A 20,217-nucleotide genomic window follows, 5' to 3' on the forward strand; every position below is an offset into this window, starting at 1 on the left:
TGGCCTCCACAGTCACCAGATCTCAATCCAATAGAGCACCTATAGGATGTGTTGGAACAGGAGATATGCATCATGGATGTGCATCTGACAAATCTGCAGCAACTGTGTGATGCTATCATGTCAATATGGACCAAAATCTCTGAGGAATGTTTCCAGCACCTTGTTGAATCTATGACACAGAGAATTAAGGCTGTTCTGAAGGCAAAAGGGGATTCAACCTGGTACTAGTAAGGTGTACCTAATAAAGTGGCTGGTGAGATTATACAGAATAAGTAATACACTTTCTCACCCAATTTACCTCAATTCTCTCACACACATACATTTGTGACCATAAAAACAACACTGCTCCTACTGGTAAAACATGTAATCAAAGCTTCTGTCCTGTAATGATAGTAAAACAAAATCAGCATACTCCAAATACCAAATTTAATGCAACATTTGTCAGCATTGAGTTATTTGTTTTGCTTATTTTTCTTAAATACATGAAATATATCAATCAGTTTTTGGTCTTTAAAAGTGATTTAAAATTACACTACCATTGTGCAGATGGGGGTTATTATCAGAACATGAATTTGAACCCTCGACCCTCAGATTAAAAGTTTAATGCTCAATAATCTGTTACAATGTTAGATATTGTTAATAATATTGATATAAACAAGTAAGAAAATATGCAAAACTTAAACTCAGCAATAGATGTCCTGTAGTGAGCTAGCTAACAGAGAAGGGCATAACAAAAATACAGACAACCCCTTGTTATTTATCATTTCTTCTCTGTAATTATCAAGTTTTAGCTGGCCAGCTTCCTCACTGATCAAATAAGTCTATAATAAATGGCTTCATTTCACCTTGTTATGTCATTGGGTTAACAAGGTGAAAACAAATAGAGAAGCTCAGTGGTGATTGGTTGTGAATAGATGGGGAATTTTGGAGAAGTGCCATGGTGACTGGCTGTCAGTTTTGCAGAAAGATGGAAATGGCTAAATGTGATTGGGTGGCACTGGTCATTCAGTAAATCCTGTCGTAAGAAAACTCTACGCCCGAACAGGGACTTGAACCCTGGACCCTCAGATTAAAAGTCTGATGCTCTACCGACTGAGCTATCCGGGCGCTCTGAAATCAATTGTTGTCTTTGTCGGTCATAAAATCATATAATAACATCAATAACTCAATGTTTATGGATTTTTATTTCATATTTTCCTGGTTGCATTTTGCTAGCTACTTACGCTAAGTTGTATGACAACTGCTATCACGTATTAAGACACTACGCAGACGCTAACGGCAGCATTTGAAACAGGAAACGCTGGTTTCACAATGACATCTGTGTATTTCTGGTGTATTTCCGGTATGTTATATTGTTACTTGAGGAGAGTTTGGCTGAGGAGGGTTGAACATTGACAGGACAATATTCCTCCACATTAAAGACGCCTCAACAGTATTTTAATAAGACTAATCAGTCTGTCTATAGGGGACAAAAGCGAAGACGGAAGGAAGTGAACGTTAGTCATCTCGCTACCACTCGTGCTACTTCCTTTGGACTAGCTACGGCAAGCCGTGAGCGACATACATGCTAGTTTACTGTGTATGGTATACCCTCACCGCCGACCTTCCTGTTGTTTTACTAAATACTAAGAAAATGTGACACTATTTGTTATACAACTCGGTTATAGCTGGCTACAAAATTGTCCTGAAAATGTCGGCGTTGCGTCTCGCTGCTAAACGAACATGTGGCGTGAGAGTCAGTCGTCCTTCCTGTAACCTGTCAACAAACGATGGATACATGGTAACAAACGTGGGGAGTCTCCCCCGAAGAAGACACAGCAGCCTACAGAGCCACATGACAAATGTAACGCGTCTGTTGAGCTCTCAACCTCATAACTCCAAGGTAAATTAAAGGTCAATTGCTGATACTTGAATTGCAGTTTGTTCAGCACAACATTGACTCAGGTGTCTCCTCTAACAGGTACCACAGGCTGCAACATGGGAGCCAGTACCAGAGGAGCAGCTTCCTCCGGTAATATCCTCATGAGCCATGACTGAATGTTAACACAGTGTAAGACTTGGTGACCAAATGACTTGAAATTCATGTTAGAATTTTGGATACTTAGTTTAAAGCCTCTCCAACGATAATCAGGTGCCGACACACATTTAAACAGGTTTTGTTCCCTGTTTTAATTCCCCCTGTTCATACAGGCCATTAAAAGATCCCTTCTTAATGCTTTGTCAGTGTAATTGTTGAGGGACAAAATCCACAGATATATATACTACACAAAAATCTGAAGAGGGTTATCTGTAATAGTGTTGACATGATACTTTTATACAGTACCTTACAAAAATGTCAAACCATTTTTGATACCACAGTGAGAGAGTTACATCGAGGCCATACAATTTAAAATCTTTATTTAAAAAATAACAGATAAAACACAAGGCTAGACACGACAATGTCCTCTTTTCTTTTTCTGGTTAGTAGCAGAGAATGGCAACATAACTAATAAACACTGACAATAAGAGAGAGCAAGAAAGCACAGCTGGCACCGGTAGGTCGATACTGCAGAAAACCAGTATTGAAACCGTTTCAAATATTTAGAATTTACATGTAGTAATAAATCAATGTTTTTGACATCACTAACCTGTAATGTGAGGCGTCTACAGTCTTAGTAAGGAGCTCCTATTTATAGTTAAGGGAAATTTGGAACCAAAGACACTGTAACTTTGGCAGATATCCACTTGATTTATCTAACTCAAAGACTGTAACTTAATTTTTTGTAAGTCTTTGTTTGTTTGTTTTGTTTTGAGGGACATCAACATTAAATCACACAGTAATATCAACCAAACAAAACAGCATAGATTACCAAAGACCAAAGGGCATGAATCATGACCATGTTTGCTGATAAGACGTTTTAAATGGTTGTAATGACTTTACTCCATGGTTACTTACAGTCAAAGGTCCAGTGTGAAGGATTTAAGGTCATCTATTGGCATTGATGGTGAAATGGTATATAATATTCATAAATATGTTTTCATTAGTTCATAATCACCTGAAAATAAGAATCACTGTGTTTTGTTACCTTAGTAGGAGCTCTTTAGTGGGTCCTCTCCAAGCCTTCAGGAGCAGCACCAGGCTTTGAAGCCATTTTACACAGGGGCTAAACATGGAGTTACATCTTCTGGGTTCGTCACACGATGCCATGGGGCTCATAAAGACTTGTTCCTATGGACTAACATTGTGACAAATAAGTGTTTAAATCACTGGATGCATTTTATTTAATGTCAAAACCCTCACGAAATGATTTGTTTCACTACTGAGATTTGATCCATTTGGTCCAATAACATTTAGAAAGTCTAGATGAGCTGCATGATTAACTCATTTATATCCCCATTCAAGTTAACAAGGGCTGAACCAGATGTTGGCCGCTCGGCCAGCGGAAATTAGCCCTCAGCTGTGCTCAGCAGCCACAAGTGTCTGCTGCACTTGATCTATGGGCCCAGCAATGCAGAATGTCATACTGCAGAAATTGAGCTTTTTTGGCTTCATGCACCACTGAGCAACTTTCAAAGAAATGAACAGGGGCCCACGTCCAATGCTGTATCCAGTTCTCTTTATACATCCATGGTCCAAGAAGTCCTCCATGGTGTTCTGCAGAAGCCCAGAACAGACAAACCAAACACTGGACTTTAGATAGAGCCGTTTGCGTTCTCCTACACAATTGGCACACAGGAGAAGTTTCAGTTCTGCAACCTCACCACTAGATGTCACTAAATCCTACACATTGAAGCTTTAAAGGCCTTCTCAAGAGATGGTGGAAGGAAACTTTCATACATACATGTCTAAGCATATGCCATTAATTTTACAGCCTACCCAAATCCCTGCTGACCTGGTGGACAAACTGGAGCGACTGGCCCTGGTTGATTTCCGCACCAAACAGGGACTGGCCTGTTTGGAGAAAGCAATACGATTTGCAGATCAGCTACATGTCGTCGACACGTCAGGGGTTGAGCCTATGGATTCGGTTCTGGAGGACAGGTAAGGTGTACACATTTATATATATCATGGTTAGAGCCAAACCGTAGAAATGAACCGTAGCTCAGTTTAAACTGTGTTTATGTTTTATCCATGCACACTCAGGGCATTAAACCTGAGGGAGGATGCAGTGATGGAAGGCGACTGTGCTGAAGAACTGCTTCAGCTCTCCAAAAACACAGTTGAAGAATATTTTGTGGCACCACCAGGTAAGACGAAACCTAAAAGCATTCATTTTGAAACATTAGTGTTGATTTTATTATTTAGACGATAAATGAATAAAACGGGTTTTATAAATATTTTATGAATAAACTTGCCTCACTGGCTGCTGGCGCACTACTGACACATGACAAACACTTACCTGTGGGGCTCCATAAACACTCCTTCCTCACATATTATACAGCTGCCTCACTGTATTTTTGTTACCTGCAGTGTATTCATATTAATAATACTGTCTGTACTTGGACTTATACCTGCAGTTTATATTGTGGCAACTCCTGCTCATGTTCCTTCTGCTCACACTGTATATATGTTAGTGTAGCTACAGAGCTGGGACCAAGTCATTGTTTTGCAAGGCACAAGTACATCTCAGGTATTTGCACACAAGTCTCAAGTCTCAAGTCCTAAACTTTGAGTATTGAGTCCTAAACAAGACATAATGTGCTCTTCACCAAATGTATCGCCATTTTCACAACCAACACATTCTCACTCCGACCTCGTCACCCATCGACATGTGGTCATGAACTTTCCACGTCCACATACGATGTGCAAGGTACCCTGGGTGCTTTGGTTGTTGACGTTCTTGGACGCCGTGTCAAGGTCTGCCTGTTACATGCATTGTCTTCTTTCAAAATACACTTCTGTTTTCACGGGAAATTTAATGTTTACGTACAGTCTCTTTCAAAATAAACGTACTACGTCGGTACAACACTGCAAATTGGTGTTTTTTTCCTTCAACAACAAACACACATGGTTGGGTTTAGGCCGCGAACAAAGCACCTTCAGGTGAAAGTCGTTTGTTGGACCCACTCGCCCCAGTTGGACTTTCACCACCTTAACTTTCGTCCTTGTCCCGCCACGTTTCCCCCTGATGCCGCAGGGTGCCATTAAACTATAAAGGCAACCGGCCGCGTATTGTGCCAACATTAACAGACGCCTTTTTTGTTGGTTTCTGACGCTGCAAGTCACTGCTTAAGCGCTGGATAACAACAGAGAAATAATACACCAAATTTACAAAAAAATCATGAATGCTTTTTAAAATTTGTATTTGTTTGTTAAAACAGGTTTGTTGGAAGTAATAAGTGTCGACTCGCTGGGAATGAATAGATGATTCAGCAAATGAAGGGAAATAAATTGATTAGTGGCACTTTCTACATAACTTCCTAATCTTTGGTTTTGGGGGAAGGGATCGAGTGTTTTCAAGTCAAAAGGCTCAAGTCCAAGTGTTTAAGTCTAGTTGCAAGTCTTTTTTTGATTTTGTCAAGTCTAGTCATCAAATTTGATTACTCAAGTCCACACCTCAAACACTACATATGTCTTTTTCATATTACTATTTGTTTTCTAGAAAAGTCTTTATCGTCATTGCATACAGCGAAATTAGCAGTGACACTCAGGTGACGCATTCCACCTAACAACATAAAAACACAAGACACAGGACATTCAGTGAGTGATAAAAATGCAATAAATTAATAAATATAGCAGTATTTAAAATGCAACAAGTGCTCAGTGGATGGCAGAATGGCAGTAGTATTCAGTATTTGATATTTAGCATATACTGTATTCTCTATGCAATGACAAAGTTGAATCTAATCTGAAATGAAAGATGATGATCCTTAACTCATTCATTTTCTCACCACAGGAAATATTCCTCTACCAAAGCGGGAGGAGAGGACCACCATGCTGAAACACTCAGAGTTATGATATTTATTACTACTTTTTCATTTGGGAAGTTGTTTTGTACTAAAAAACTGCTTGTCAAGCATTTAGTTTTTTCAGTTTCATTTGACACCTGCCGTGTGGATACATCTGTCTTTGGTTTTAGTATCATTTCATGAAAACAGTGAGTGAGCAGTGTGTTGGCAGCCTGTGTTATGCAATGGCAGTACATTGTTTTATGATCTGTGTGTATCCTCTTTTCATTCTAGTGTTTGACTCTAATAAAAAAAACAATATTTAATCTTCTCCCTCTCTGTTTTGTTTCTGTAGAAAACTTTTTCAAGTGGCTAAAAATAGAGCATGACGTGTTGTCAGGCACATTTATCTGATGAAATAATTTTGTTTTCCTAGTTACAACTAGACAGTCCTGTTTGACCTTACATATGCGTTTCAGTCCATCTACAGTGGAAGTCCCCTTTTAAATTTCATTTTCCTGTAAATCATTCATACTAACAGCTGTTTCCAAACTGGACTATCAGGTGGTAAATCCATAAAGGTGCACTAGGGCAGTGTTAGTTGTGATCAAAACATTGCAGCGCCCATTATCAGTGGAGTCATGTTTGGAGAATAGAAACCGAAAGTTATGAGGGCAGAGAAGGGAAAACGAATCTTCAGTGAAGGGGAGGGAGTTCAGCAGCTGAGGCTGAGACGATATAAACAGGGGTGAGTTCAAACCTCAGTCAGCTGCTGCTGATCATCTTCTGATATCCTGTCACCACCTGAAGACGAAGACATTTGCAGAGGAATTTCTAAAAGTGAACACAAGGTGAGAAGCTCTCTTTGTCTTGATTGGACAGAGTTTTTCTACAGTGGAGTAGTTTTTAATAACGTGTTGAATCATCTTTCAGACCTCTCTCATCATGGATATAAACATCGTTATGCTGAACGGGACTTCCCACACACTGAGCGTGCACCCAGGGGACACAGTGGGCTCTCTGAAACAACGCATCCAGGACAAGTTTGGAGTCCCCTGTGAGAAGCAGAAGCTGATGTTTGTGAATGGTCAGAAGACTCACCTGAGCGATGACGTAATGCCCATCAGCTCCTACGGTTTGCACCCCGGTGCCATTGTGTCCCTGCTGGTGATCGAGCCGCCGCCCATCCAGGTGTTCGTCAGAAATCTCGAGGGGAAGTCGAACACCTATGATATCAAAGCTGGCGAGACTGTGGACAACTTAAAGAGGAGGGTCCAGAGCAGAGAGGGGGTCCTGGTGAACCAGCAGAGGCTCATTCACCAGGGCAGAGAGATGAGGGATGGCAGACTGGCGGACTACGACGTCACTGCCACCAGTACTATCGACCTGAATCTGCGCCTGAGAGGAGGCTGAGGACTATTAAATATGTACATTTAGTATAAAAAAATGATTTTCTGTAGCCTACATTCCTTTATTTTTTATTAATTTCTGATGGATATGAAGGTCATATTCCATGTCTTATTTATTTGTATTTTCATTTTGAAAAAACAACAACAATGCATTCCTACTGTGTGTAATCATGCATGTCTTTAAAACGTTATTTGTTTTAATTTGGCAATACAAATCTGTTGTCCATTTTTAATAGAAATGGACTTATACCTGCACTTTATATTGTGGCAACTCCTGCTCATGTTCCTTCTTGCTCACACTAGGCTAGGCCTATATATGTTGGTGTAGCTATTCACACTTCATACTGTTAAAACTGTTCAAAGTTGGACCAAGTCATTGTTTTTGTCAAGTTCTGCCTGTTACATTGATTTGTCTTCTTTCAAAATACACCTCTGTTTTCACAGGAAATTTAATGTTACATGAAGTCTCTTTCAAAATAAACGTACTATGTAAGGACAACACTGCAAATTGATGTTTTTTTTTCCTTCAACAATAAACACATGGTTGGGTTTAGACAACAAAAGCACGTGGTTGGGTTTAGGAAAAAAGAGCAGGGTTTGGCTTTAGTCACTGCTTAAGCGCCGGATTTCGACGACTTTGGAGTGAGACCAGGTTCTAACAACAAAGTAATAATACATCAAATTTACAAAAAAATCATGAATGCTTTTTAAATTTGTATTTGTTTGTTAAAACAGGTTTGTTGGAAGTTGTGGCATCCCTGTCTGTAATTTTCAAGTAATAAATGAATGGACAAAAAGACTTGCTGGGAATGTATAGATGATTCAGCAAATGAAGGGAAATAAATTGATTCGTGGCACACTTTCTACATAACATACTTCTTAATCTTCGGTTTTGGGGGAAGGGATTGAGTATTTTCAAGTCAAAAAGCTCAAGTCCAAGTGTTTAATGTGGAGCCCCTAAAGTCCCAAAAGGTGTTTGTTTTTTTTAATCTTGTGCGCACAAGTTATTACCTTTAGGGAACAAGTTATTATCTTGTGTGTACAGGATAATTATCTTGAGGGAACAGGTTAATAGCCTATCTGTACAGTAAAGGCATGATAGGCCTATGCTTTAAAGACCACGGGGGTAAGTTGCGTTTATAGCTTTTAATAGTTTGTTGATTTCTCAGGTATGTTTGAAACATGGCGGCGTTCATTGCTCTATTTGAATAGTCAATTTGTATGTTTTTGGTGGGTGAGCTGGTTGAAGTTAGCTTTCTGCGACTCGCTCGTTTTACCCAAGTGTTCATGTCCGCCTAGAAAGAGCCTGTCGGACATTATGATAACGTTTTGAACATTCAATGGCAAAATATTCTTACAATATATGAGGATAGTATCTGTTATAATACAGGCATATAATCTGCTGAGAGAATACCAAGTAGATTTTGTACTGGTAAATTATACAAGCTTTCTGTGTAATAGCCTATATGTGATGGTCGTCTTCAGTTTTCTTCAGTGAAAACCTTTGGTTCTTTGCAGAACTTGTCTGTAGCAAAAACCTACTTTAGTCTGAAAACAGTGCATTTTATCCTTCTCTTGTGCTCTCTTGTCACTTTGGTGTGCATTAGCTCTACTTTTTTGGCATACGTGTTTGTGTTTGATGATGAGTGTCACCGACTCATACGTACTCTTTCATTGTTAGGGAAATGGAGTCTTCTAATCTTTTGGATTTTCTTTGTAAAAGGAAGATTGAGGAGGCCATCATCTCGAAAATTGTTGAGGATAATGTAAGTTTGGTTTAAACAAATGGATAAGAACTCATGCAGACATGCAAAGAAAGACATGCACTTCAGAATTTTTTTTTTTTTTACAAATGAAAGAAACTGTCCATGACTGTTCTCTAATGTTATTCATTTGTTCTACAAAAACACAAAACAAACAAATTATATTAGATTCGATTAGGATCACAAAAGCATATTATTCAGTTGTTACCGGGACTATGTTCCTTATTAGGATTTTAGCAAAAAATTAAGATTTCTATAGGTGCTACTATGTTTGGTTTATTCAAAACTAGAATGGAGTTGTGAAAAGCAGCTGACATTATCAATAGGCCACAACTTAAAAGTGACTTAAAAGTTGTACACCATGGATCAAAATTAATTAACCGCTAAAGATGGTTATGCATAGAGACACGACTAACAACTGTATCTGTTTAAAAAGATTCACAGGGGCTATCTGTATTCTAACCTAATGAAAACATCTGAATAACTTCAGAGGAAGAAAATTAGGTCAAGGTCAAGGTCAAGGTCACATTTATTTCTATAGCACATTTAAAACAACCGAAGTTTACCAAAGTGCTTTACAAGAACATCAATAAAAGTACCATATAATAAGAACATTAGAATACATAAATACAGTATACAATACAATACACATCAACATAAAACAATACAGGAGTCACAGGAAAAATCAAGTCTGGCTCACAACAGGTCCAAAAGCTAAGGAGAAAAAGTAAGTTTTTAAAGAAGACTTAAATGTCTCCAATGAATCGGCGTGTCTGACATGAAGTGGCAAGCTATTCCACGGCTTTGGAGCAGCCACTGAGAACGCTCGGCCATCTTTAGTTTTAAGCCTGGATCTGGGGACCTCAAACAGCAGCTCAATAAAGACTATTATACTACTATGAAATAAAGACTATTACCAGCCAGTATATTGCTGACTAAAAGTAATGAATTGATCCTTTATTTCTATTTACTGTGATTTGTTTCTCTTTTTCAACATTGTACTGAATAGATTTATTCACATCCTTTACTATCCTATACTAACCCCTCTAAATGTTTTCTTGCTGCAGATTGATACCGCTGTGATTCCGCTTAAGTCGGATCATGATCTTGCCAAGTACATACCCGGTTATGGTGACAGAGTAGCAGTTGTGGCCTTTTGTCGTGAACATCAGTCATCAGATGGAGACAAGTTGGACAGAAAACATCACTTGTTAGAGAGAGGGTAAGATCAAGACTCTGCAACACTTGTTTTAACAGACTTAGTTTCCAGATAAACAAACTTAAAACGTTAGTCTGGCCAGTAATGAGACTCAGCAGTGCAGGGCAGACACAGCAGCAGCTCAGCCGTGTATCAGTTCAGTGAGTGGGACTACGCAGTACACAGTCAGGGCTCCTCCCGCCAAGCACTGAACAATTCGGTGAACGAATCTTTTGAACAAGTCTTTTAAATGAACTGATTCCAGTGATTCAGTAATATCTAAAGAACTGCTTTGCCCATCACCACTGTCAACGTCATTGAAACCAGCGAATATCAGTGCTGTCCTCAAGCAAACACATGTGGACGCTATCTCATGTTACCAATTAATTATCAGAACTATCCCGATCTCCGCAGTGATTTCAGTGCAATTCTAAACAGCTCAGTTTGGGTGATGGATATAGTACGAACCTCAAATTGCTCAGTAGACATGCATGTTTTCTTAGATGTTAAAATTCACACTTCTTTTTTTTTATTATACAAAAAAACACACTAGAGCACATAGTGTATGTTTTCACTGAAATGTTGCTCATGTTGGTCAGGTGTCAATTACATTATGTGGAGAAGCCAATCACAGTTTAGTTGCATTACAATAATGACTGCTGAAGCATTTTGGTTTCCCAGTACAATATTTAAGCAATGTGATGATGCCTAACATGTTGGGTTCCTGCTGCAACTTGCCTTTGGTCAGTGGGCTGTCAAGAGAAAAATAAATAACAACTTTGCAATGATTGCTTTGTACCATTAAGCAAAAAGTTTGAATTGATGAAGTTGAAGAATTTGACAGTATGGAGAAAAACAGTTCAGATTGAAAGCTTGCACATCTTGTGTAGTGTAGTGGCCTGCTCTTTTGTAGTTTTACAGTTTTTCAACATTAAAACCAACTGTCAATAAGTGAGGCTTGGCTAAGCAAAGCGTAAACCTGTCTTCTATGCCAGAGAATTGTACTGTAAATTACTTGATACATATACAAAGCATATACATGTGGACAAACAGAATTTTGTTTTGTTTTCATTTTATCTATATTTTGTTAAAAATAGCCTACATCTGTCAGCCTCGAATAAAAGCTTAGGAATTTTAGTTTTTATAGTATATAGTGTCAAGTAATGTTTTCAACAAAATTCTGTTACAATTTTAAGTTTGTAAATTAAAAAAGCTAGACAGCTTTAATTGTCATTGCACAGGAAGACAGCAAAGTTAGCAATGATTCAGTGAGTGATAAAAATCCAGTAAATAAATATAAAAGTATTTAAAGTGCTGCAAGTGCTCAGTGGATGGCAAAATGGCAGTAGTAATCAATATTTGATATTTATATACAGTAGGCTATATACCGTATTCTCTATTCTCAGAGTTATGATATTTATTACTACTTTTTCATTTGGGAAGTTGTTTTGTACTAAAAAACTGCTTGTCATGCATTTAGTTTTTTCAGTTTCATTTGACACCTGCTATGTGGTTACATCTGTCTTTGGTTTCAGTATCATGTCATGAAAACAGTGAGTGAGCAGTGTGTTGGCAGCCTGTGTTATGCAATGGCAGTACATTGTTTTATGATCTGTGTGTATCCTCTTTTCATTCTAGTGTTTGACTCTAATAAAAAAAAAACAATATTTAATCTTCTCCCTCTCTGTTTTGTTTCTGTAGAAAACTTTTTTAAGTGGCTAAAAATAAAGTATGACGTGACACATTTATCTGATGAAATAATTTTGCTTTCCTAGTTAGTTAGTTACATAAGCTTTTCAGCCCATCTACAGTGGAAGTCCCCGGTTAAATTTTCCTGTGGGTCATTCATACTAACAGCTGTTTCCAAACTGGATTATCAGGTGGTAAATCCATAAAGGTGCACTAGGGCAGTGTTAGTTGTGATCAAAACATTGCAGCGCCCATTATCAGTGGAGTCATGTTTGGAGAATAGAAACCGAAAGTTATGAGGGCAGAGAAGGGAAAACGAATCTTCAGTGAAGGGGAGGGAGTTCAGCAGCTGAGGCTGAGACGATATAAACAGGGGTGAGTTCAAACCTCAGTCAGCTGCTGCTGATCATCTTCTGATATCCTGTCACCACCTGAAGACGAAGACATTTGCAGAGGAATTTCTAAAAGTGAACACAAGGTGAGAAGCTCTCTTTGTCTTGATTGGACAGAGTTTTTCTACAGTGGAGTAGTTTTTAATAACGTGTTGAATCATCTTTCAGACCTCTCTCATCATGGATATAAACATCGTTATGCTGAACGGGACTTCCCACACACTGAGCGTGCACCCAGGGGACACAGTGGGCTCTCTGAAACAACGCATCCAGGACAAGTTTGGAGTCCCCTGTGAGAAGCAGAAGCTGATGTTTGTGAATGGTCAGAAGACTCACCTGAGCGATGACGTAATGTCCATCAGCTCCTACGGTTTGCACCCCGGTGCCACTGTGTCCCTGCTGGTGATCGAGCCGCCAACCATCCAGGTGTTCGTCAGAAACGAGAAGGGGAAGCTCAACACCTATGATATCAAACCTGATGAGACTGTGGACATACTCAAGAGCAAGGTCCAGAGCATAGAGGGGGTCCCGGTAAGCCAGCAGAGGCTCATTCACCAGGGCAGAGAGATGGCGGGGGGCAAACTGGCGGACTACAACGTCACTGCCAACAGCACCATCGACATGAGTATGCGCCTGAGAGGAGGCTGAGGACTATTAAATCTGAACATTCCTGATTATCATATAGTATAAAAAAATGATTTTCTGTAGCCTTCCTTTTTTTTCCAGTAATTTCTAATGTAAATGATCATAATTATGTCTTATTTATTTGTATTTTCATTTTGAACAAAAAAAATCAATGCATTCCTACTGTGTGTAATCATGCATGTCTTAAAACTTGTTAAGACTTAATTTATTGTTTTAATTTGGCAATACAAATCTGTTGTCCATTTTTAATGGAAATGGACTTACCTGCACTTTATATTGTGGCAACTCCTGCTCATGTTCCTTCTTGCTCACACTAGGCTAGGCCTATATATGTTGGTGTAGCTATTCACACTTCATAGGCCTACTGTTAAAACTGTTCAAAGTTGGACCAAGTCATTGTTTTTGTTAAGTTCTGCCTGTTACATTGATTTGTCTTCTTTCAAAATACACCTCTGTTTTCACAGGAAATTTAATGTTACATGAAGTCTCTTTCAAAATAAACGTACTATGTAAGGACAACACTGCAAATTGATGTTTTTTTTTCCTTCAACAATAAACACACATGGTTGGGTTTAGACAACAAAAGCACGTGGTTGGGTTTAGAATCTTACAGGACACGAACACTGCTCTCTTGGGTAAAAGTCAGTGTGTGTCGGTACAATGACGTTTTTTTTCCTTCAACAACAAACACATGGTTGGGTTCAGACAACAAAAGCATGTGGTTAGGTTTAGGAAAAAAGAACAGGGTTTGGCTTTAGAATCTTACGGGACACAAATACCGCTCTCTCGGGACGCCATTTTTCGTTCTGACGCGGCAAGTCACTGTTTAAGCGCCGGATTTCGACGACTTTGGAGTGAGACCAGGCTCTAACAACAAAGTAATAATACATCAAATTTACAAAAAAATCATGAATGCTTTTTAAATTTGTATTTGTTTGTTAAAACAGGTTTGTTGGAAGTTGTGGCATCCCTGCCTGTAACTTTCAAGTAATAAATGTTGACTTGCTGGGAATGAATAGATGATTCAGCAAATGAAGGGAAATAAATTGATTTGTGGCACACTTTCTACACGACTTCTATTGTACTTCTAGTATTTTCAAGTCAAAAGGCTCAAGTCCAAGTGTTTAAGCAAATGAAATACATTTTTTTTACTGCTTTCACTCACTGCAGTTTTTTACAAAAATAATTTACAAACTTAAACAATTTCCCCCCGGGGATTAATAAAGTATTCTGAATCTGAATCTGAATAAAATTGTAACAGAATTTTGTTGAAAACATTACTTGACACTATATACTATAAAAACTAAAATTCCTAAGCTTTTATTCGAGGCTGACAGATGTAGGCTATTTTTAACAAAATATAGATAAAATGAAAACAAAACAAAATTCTGTTTGTCCACATGTATATGCTTTGTATATGTATCAAGTAATTTACAGTACAATTCTCTGGCATAGAAGACAGGTTTACGCTTTGCTTAGCCAAGCCTCACTTATTGACAGTTGGTTTTAATGTTGAAAAACTGTAAAACTACAAAAGAGCAGACCACTACACTACACAAGATGTGCAAGCTTTCAATCTGAACTGTTTTTCTCCATACTGTCAAATTCTTCAACTTCATCAATTCAAACTTTTTGCTTAATGGTACAAAGCAATCATTGCAAAGTTGTTATTTATTTTTCTCTTGACAGCCCACTGACCAAAGGCAAGTTGCAGCAGGAACCCAACATGTTAGGCATCATCACATTGCTTAAATATTGTACTGGGAAACCAAAATGCTTCAGCAGTCATTATTGTAATGCAACTAAACTGTGATTGGCTTCTCCACATAATGTAATTGACACCTGACCAACATGAGCAACATTTCAGTGAAAACATACACTATGTGCTCTAGTGTGTTTTTTTGTATAATAAAAAAAAAGAAGTGTGAATTTTAACATCTAAGAAAACATGCATGTCTACTGAGCAATTTGAGGTTCGTACTATATCCATCACCCAAACTGAGCTGTTTAGAATTGCACTGAAATCACTGCGGAGATCGGGATAGTTCTGATAATTAATTGGTAACATGAGATAGCGTCCACAGGATAGTTCTGATAATTAATTGGTAACATGAGATAGCGTCCACATGTGTTTGCTTGAGGACAGCACTGATATTCGCTGGTTTCAATGACGTTGACAGTGGTGATGGGCAAATATTCGCTGGTTTCAATGACGTTGACAGTGGTGATGGGCAAAGCAGTTCTTTAGATATTACTGAATCACTGGAATCAGTTCATTTAAAAGACTTGTTCAAAAGATTCGTTCACTGAATTGTTCAGTGCTTGGCGGGAGGAGCCCTGACTGTGTACTGCGTAGTCCCACTCACTGAACTGATACACGGCTGAGCTGCTGCTGCGTCTGCCCTGCACTGCTGAGTCTCATTACTGGCCAGACTAACGTTTTAAGTTTGTTTATCTGGAAACTAAGTCTGTTAAAACAAGTGTTGCAGAGTCTTGATCTTACTCTTACTGACAGTTTCTTTCATTTGTAACATTTTTTTCTAAGTGCATGTCTTTCTTTGCATGCATCCGTTTAAACCCATCTTACATTATCCTCAACAATTTTTGAGATGATGGCCTCCTCAATCTTCCTTTTACAAAGAAAATCCAAAAGATTAGAAGACTCCATTTCCCTAACAATGAAAGAGTACGTATGAGTCGGTGACACACATCATCAAACATAAACACGTATGCCAAAAAAGTAGAGCTAATGCATACCAAAGTGTCAAGAGAGCACAAGAGAAGGACAAAATGCACTGTTTTTGGACTAAAGTAGGTTTTTGCTACAGACAAGTTCTGCAAAGAACCAAAGGTTTTCACTGAAGAAAACTGAAGACGACCATCACATATAGGCTATTACACAGAAAGCTTGTATAATTTACCAGTACAAAATCTACTTGGTATTCTCTCAGCAGATTATATGCCTGTATTATAACAGATACTATCCTCATATATTGTAAGAATATTTTGCCATTGAATGTTCAAAACGTTATCATAATGTCCGACAGGCTCTTTCTAGGCGGACATGAACACTTGGGTAAAACGAGCGAGTCGCAGAAAGCTAACTTCAACCAGCTCACCCACCAAAAACATACAAATTGACTATTCAAATAGAGCAATGAACGCCGCCATGTTTCAAACATACCTGAGAAATCAACAAACTATAAACGCAACTTACCCCCGTGGTCTTTAAAGCATAGGCCTATCATGCCTTTACTGTACAGATAGGCTATTAACCTGTTCCCTCAAGATAATTATCTTGTACGCACCAGATAATAACTTGTTCCCTAAAGTTAATATCTTGCGTGCACAAGATTAAAAAAAACACCTTTTGGGACTTTAGGGGCTCCACATTAAGTGTATGTTGTAAAATCATTTTAGGTTTGTACAGACAGACACATCCATGAAGCTTCAAGTTAATTGTTCAAAGTGAAGCGTTGAACCATATTAAAGCATTTTCAAACTGACCGTCTAGACTCTGTTCTTGATACAGTTACAGTTACACAAATGATTGTTAGTGTATTGTTCATGTAATACAGTAATTTTAACAATAGTAATAGTTTTTTTTTTGTAATTCACAGCAGATAATGTCAATGCAAGCAGTGGCTGTTTAAAGCACTTTAAATTTCCTGCATTTCAAAATGGGCCTAATGTTACTTATTTAATGCTTTTTCAAATAAAACAGATCACTGTGTAAATTAGTTCTTTTCTACTGGTGACACATAGAAAGGTATAGCTCGTAGGCTAAAACTACAAAAAAATATCTAGTCATCACTTAGTTGTATGTTGATGGCATTCCTTAGTGTTAAATATAGATCAATAGCTACCAGAGGGCCTTTACTGGGGAACTGTAAGCCCAGTTCCTCCACAAGTACCATGCAAAGATCAAATATGTCTTCATCACATCGAATACAACTGCGAAACACATATTGTCCTTTGGACATATCCAGCTCCTCTTGATCAAGTGGCATGGCACAGTCCTCAGTGTGCCATAACTCTGGGGTGGAGTACATTAAGACATCCTTAATGTTATTCAGCTCTTCCTAAAAACAAACATAAAATGTCTACTATAATGAGCAAAATGAAACAACATACTGGATAATAATCAATTTTGCATAGTGTGACCACATTAACACCCAATCATCATACCTGAATTTTTCCCGACACACAGCTGAAGTATGGCCTTGTCCAGTAAACCTCCATCAAACCCTCCTTCATCCCGGAGCTCCCCAAGAGGCTGGATCCAATATTCCATGCTCTCTTTCCAGAGGATGCCCCACCAACTCTCAATGCGTTGGTCTGCTGTACTCACTCCAGTGAGGTAGCTTATTTGCTCTACCGACAAATCATCCTCATGGTTTGTGCGGAAACGTCTCTGCAGCTCTCGTACAAGACAGTTTTCTGTGCCACGGTCAGTGCACACAAGGTTGGGACGGATACTAAAGATTCTACAAAATAGCCTCCAATAACTCTCGGCTCACTGCTGGTTTTGTAGGCATTCAGCCAAATTATTTTCCGAGAGAAGCCGTCGATACACTGATTCATACACAAACCAAAAGGTTTTAACTTGTCATATGAATCGATGTGCCACAGGTCACTGGGTCCCTTTGAGAGGTACTGTCTCCTATGAAGCCTCCGTTGCTGTCTGTATGTTGACCCTTCGCGATCAAACTCAGCTAATATAACTCTAACTTCTGCTTTTTTTGCTTTAAGACCATTTTACGGCACTTCGTAAACACCCATCTATACCCATGCATCTTCCCCGGACCCTGTACTTGTTCCTGGACACAGTCAATGACACGGCCTAAATCTGCATAGTCTTTCTGTCAGCTGAGCCTGTTATCTTTCAGTTTCCTGCTGATAACAGTCCCATGTCTACGTGCAAGAGCAGCAAGAATTTCACTTTATGACATTCCAAGATGAAGATAAAACTTGATTAGCTCAGTTCTCTCCATTATATGGTGGCTGTGTGCATCGGAAGTTGTTAGAGACGAATATGAGTTCATAGTAAATTATCTTGTGCGCACAAGATAAAAAAAATACCACCTTTTGGGACTTCAGGGGCTCCATAGTACAAGTCTAGTTGCAAGTCTTTTTTTGATTTTGTCAAGTCTAAAGTCATCAAATTTGCGACTCAAGTCTGACTTAAGTCCAAGTCAAGTGACTCGAGTCCACACCTCTGATATTGTACGCATTTCTTTTTCATATTACTAGGCCTATTTATTTTCTAGAAAAGCTAGACAGCTTTAATTGTCATTGCACAGGAATACAGCGAAATTAGCTGTGATTCAGTGAGTGATAAAAATCCAATAAATAAATAAACATAAAAGTATTTAAAGTGCTGCAAGTGCTCAGTGGATGGCAAAATGGCAGTAGTAATCATGGCAGTTTGATATTTATATACAGTAGGCTATATACCGTATTCTCTATTCTCATAATTATGATATTTATTACTACTTTTTCATTTGGGAAGTTGTTTTATACTAAAAAACTGCTTGTCATGCATTTAGTTTTTTCAGTTTCATTTGACACCTGCTGTGTGGTTACATCTGTCTTTGGTTTCAGTATCATGTCATGAAAACAGTGAGTGAGCAGTGTGTTGGCAGCCTGTGTTATGCAATGGCAGTACATTGTTTTATGATCTGTGTGTATCCTCTTTTCATTCTAGTGTTTGACTCTAATAAAAAAAACAATATTTAATCTTCTCCCTCTCTGTTTTGTTTCTGTAGAAAACTTTTTCAAGTGGCTAAAAATAGAGCATAACGTGTTGTCAGGCACATTATCTGATGAAATAATTTTGCTTTCCTAGTTAGTTAGTTACATAAGCTTTTCAGCCCATCTACAGTGGAAGTCCCCGGTTAAATTTTCCTGTAGGTCATTCATACTAACAGCTGTTTCCAAACTGGATTATCAGGTGGTAAATCCATAAAGGTGCACTAGGGCAGTGTTAGTTGTGATCAAAACATTGCAGCGCCCATTATCAGTGGAGTCATGTTTGGAGAATAGAAACCGAAAGTTATGAGGGCAGAGAAGGGAAAACGAATCTTAGTGAAGGGGAGGGAGTTCAGCAGCTGAGGCTGAGACGATATAAACAGGGGTGAGTTCAAACCTCAGTCAGCTGCTGCTGATCATCTTCTGATATCCTGTCACCACCTGAAGACGAAGACATTTGCAGAGGAATTTCTAAAAGTGAACACAAGGTGAGAAGCTCTCTTTGTCTTGATTGGACAGAGTTTTTCTACAGTGGAGTAGTTTTTAATAACGTGTTGAATCATCTTTCAGACCTCTCTCATCATGGATATAAACATCGTTATGCTGAACGGGATTTCCCACACACTGAGCGTGCACCCAGGGGACACAGTGGGCTCTCTGAAACAACGCATCCAGGACAAGTTTGGAGTCCCCTGTGAGAAGCAGAAGCTGATGTTTGTGAATGGTCAGAAGACTCACCTGAGCAATGACGTAATGTCCATCAGCTCCTACGGTTTGCACCCCGGTGCCACTGTGTCCCTGCTGGTGATCGAGCCGCCAACCATCCAGGTGTTCGTCAGAAACGAGAAGGGGAAGCTCAACACCTATGATATCAAAGCTGGCGAGACTGTGGACAACTTGAAGAGCAGGGTCCAGAGCAGAGAGGGGGTCCCGGTGACCCAGCAGAGGCTCATTCACCAGGGCAGAGAGATGGCGGGGGGCCGACTGGCGGACTACAACGTCACTGCCAACAGCACCATCGACCTGAATCTGCGTCTGAGGGGAGGCTGAGGACTGGCTATTGAATCTTAAGGTTCATACTCTGGACATTCCTGATTATCATATAGTATTAAAAAATTATTTTCTGTAGCCTTCCTTTATTTTTTTTTATTAATTGTTAATTGAAATGATCACAATTCCATGTCTTATTTATTTGTATTTTCATTTTGAACCAAAAAAAATCAATGCATTCCTCCTGTGTGTAATCATGCATGTCTTAAAAACTTGTTAAGACTTAATTTGGCAATAGAATGTTATTCTCAGGACAAAGCACGTTGTACTTTAATTTAAAAAATACACCTTGTCATTGGGATTTGTTAACAGGACACTGTTTAAAAAAATAATAAAGTTTAAAATGTATTGCGAGTCACATTTCCTGTTCTGTGCCATTTCCTCAGCTTTCAGTTGGGGGTGGGGCTGCACCCTGTGCATATCACACCACAAAAAGGCAGGCTGACCATTAA

The 20,217-nt window shown here is 38.8% G+C and overlaps 3 protein-coding genes and 1 non-coding gene across 7 annotated transcripts; 3 read left to right on the plus strand and 1 right to left on the minus strand.

Moving 5' to 3' along the window:
• Positions 1 to 1,034: 1,034 nt before the first annotated feature.
• Positions 1,035 to 1,107, minus strand: trnak-uuu (transfer RNA lysine (anticodon UUU)). The gene has a single exon. It is a non-coding gene; the product is annotated as a tRNA-Lys (tRNA).
• Positions 1,108 to 1,526: 419 nt separating this feature from the next.
• gatc (glutamyl-tRNA amidotransferase subunit C) lies at positions 1,527 to 6,194 on the plus strand. Its single transcript, XM_050050477.1, has 5 exons — positions 1,527 to 1,882; positions 1,961 to 2,011; positions 3,852 to 4,021; positions 4,124 to 4,227; positions 5,877 to 6,194. Exons 1-5 carry the CDS (start codon positions 1,691 to 1,693, stop codon positions 5,936 to 5,938), a joined length of 579 nt encoding a protein of 192 aa, XP_049906434.1. The 5' UTR covers positions 1,527 to 1,690; the 3' UTR covers positions 5,939 to 6,194.
• A 368-nt stretch (positions 6,195 to 6,562) lies between these two features.
• Positions 6,563 to 20,113, plus strand: LOC126393984 (uncharacterized). 4 transcript variants are annotated; one of them, XM_050050482.1, is made up of 3 exons: positions 6,563 to 6,719; positions 6,802 to 7,059; positions 19,544 to 20,113. In XM_050050482.1, the coding sequence occupies exons 2-3, from the start codon at positions 6,814 to 6,816 to the stop codon at positions 19,763 to 19,765; spliced, it is 468 nt and encodes a 155-aa protein (XP_049906439.1). In that variant the 5' UTR covers positions 6,563 to 6,719; positions 6,802 to 6,813; the 3' UTR covers positions 19,766 to 20,113. The 4 variants fall into 4 exon arrangements, with proteins under 4 accessions (XP_049906439.1, XP_049906438.1, XP_049906437.1 ...); XM_050050481.1 differs by lacking the exon at positions 6,802 to 7,059 and having other exon boundaries at positions 6,565 to 6,719; positions 19,286 to 20,113; XM_050050480.1 differs by lacking the exons at positions 6,563 to 6,719; positions 6,802 to 7,059 and adding an exon at positions 12,269 to 12,405 and having other exon boundaries at positions 19,286 to 20,113.
• isg15 (ISG15 ubiquitin like modifier) lies at positions 12,268 to 12,988 on the plus strand. The gene is made up of 2 exons (XM_050050483.1): positions 12,268 to 12,405; positions 12,488 to 12,988. Exon 2 carries the CDS (start codon positions 12,500 to 12,502, stop codon positions 12,965 to 12,967), a length of 468 nt encoding a protein of 155 aa, XP_049906440.1. The 5' UTR covers positions 12,268 to 12,405; positions 12,488 to 12,499; the 3' UTR covers positions 12,968 to 12,988.
• Positions 20,114 to 20,217: the final 104 nt, after the last annotated feature.

Source organism: Epinephelus moara, chromosome 8, assembly GCF_006386435.1.
Source record: "Epinephelus moara isolate mb chromosome 8, YSFRI_EMoa_1.0, whole genome shotgun sequence".
NCBI classification, from domain to species: domain Eukaryota; kingdom Metazoa; phylum Chordata; class Actinopteri; order Perciformes; family Serranidae; genus Epinephelus; species Epinephelus moara.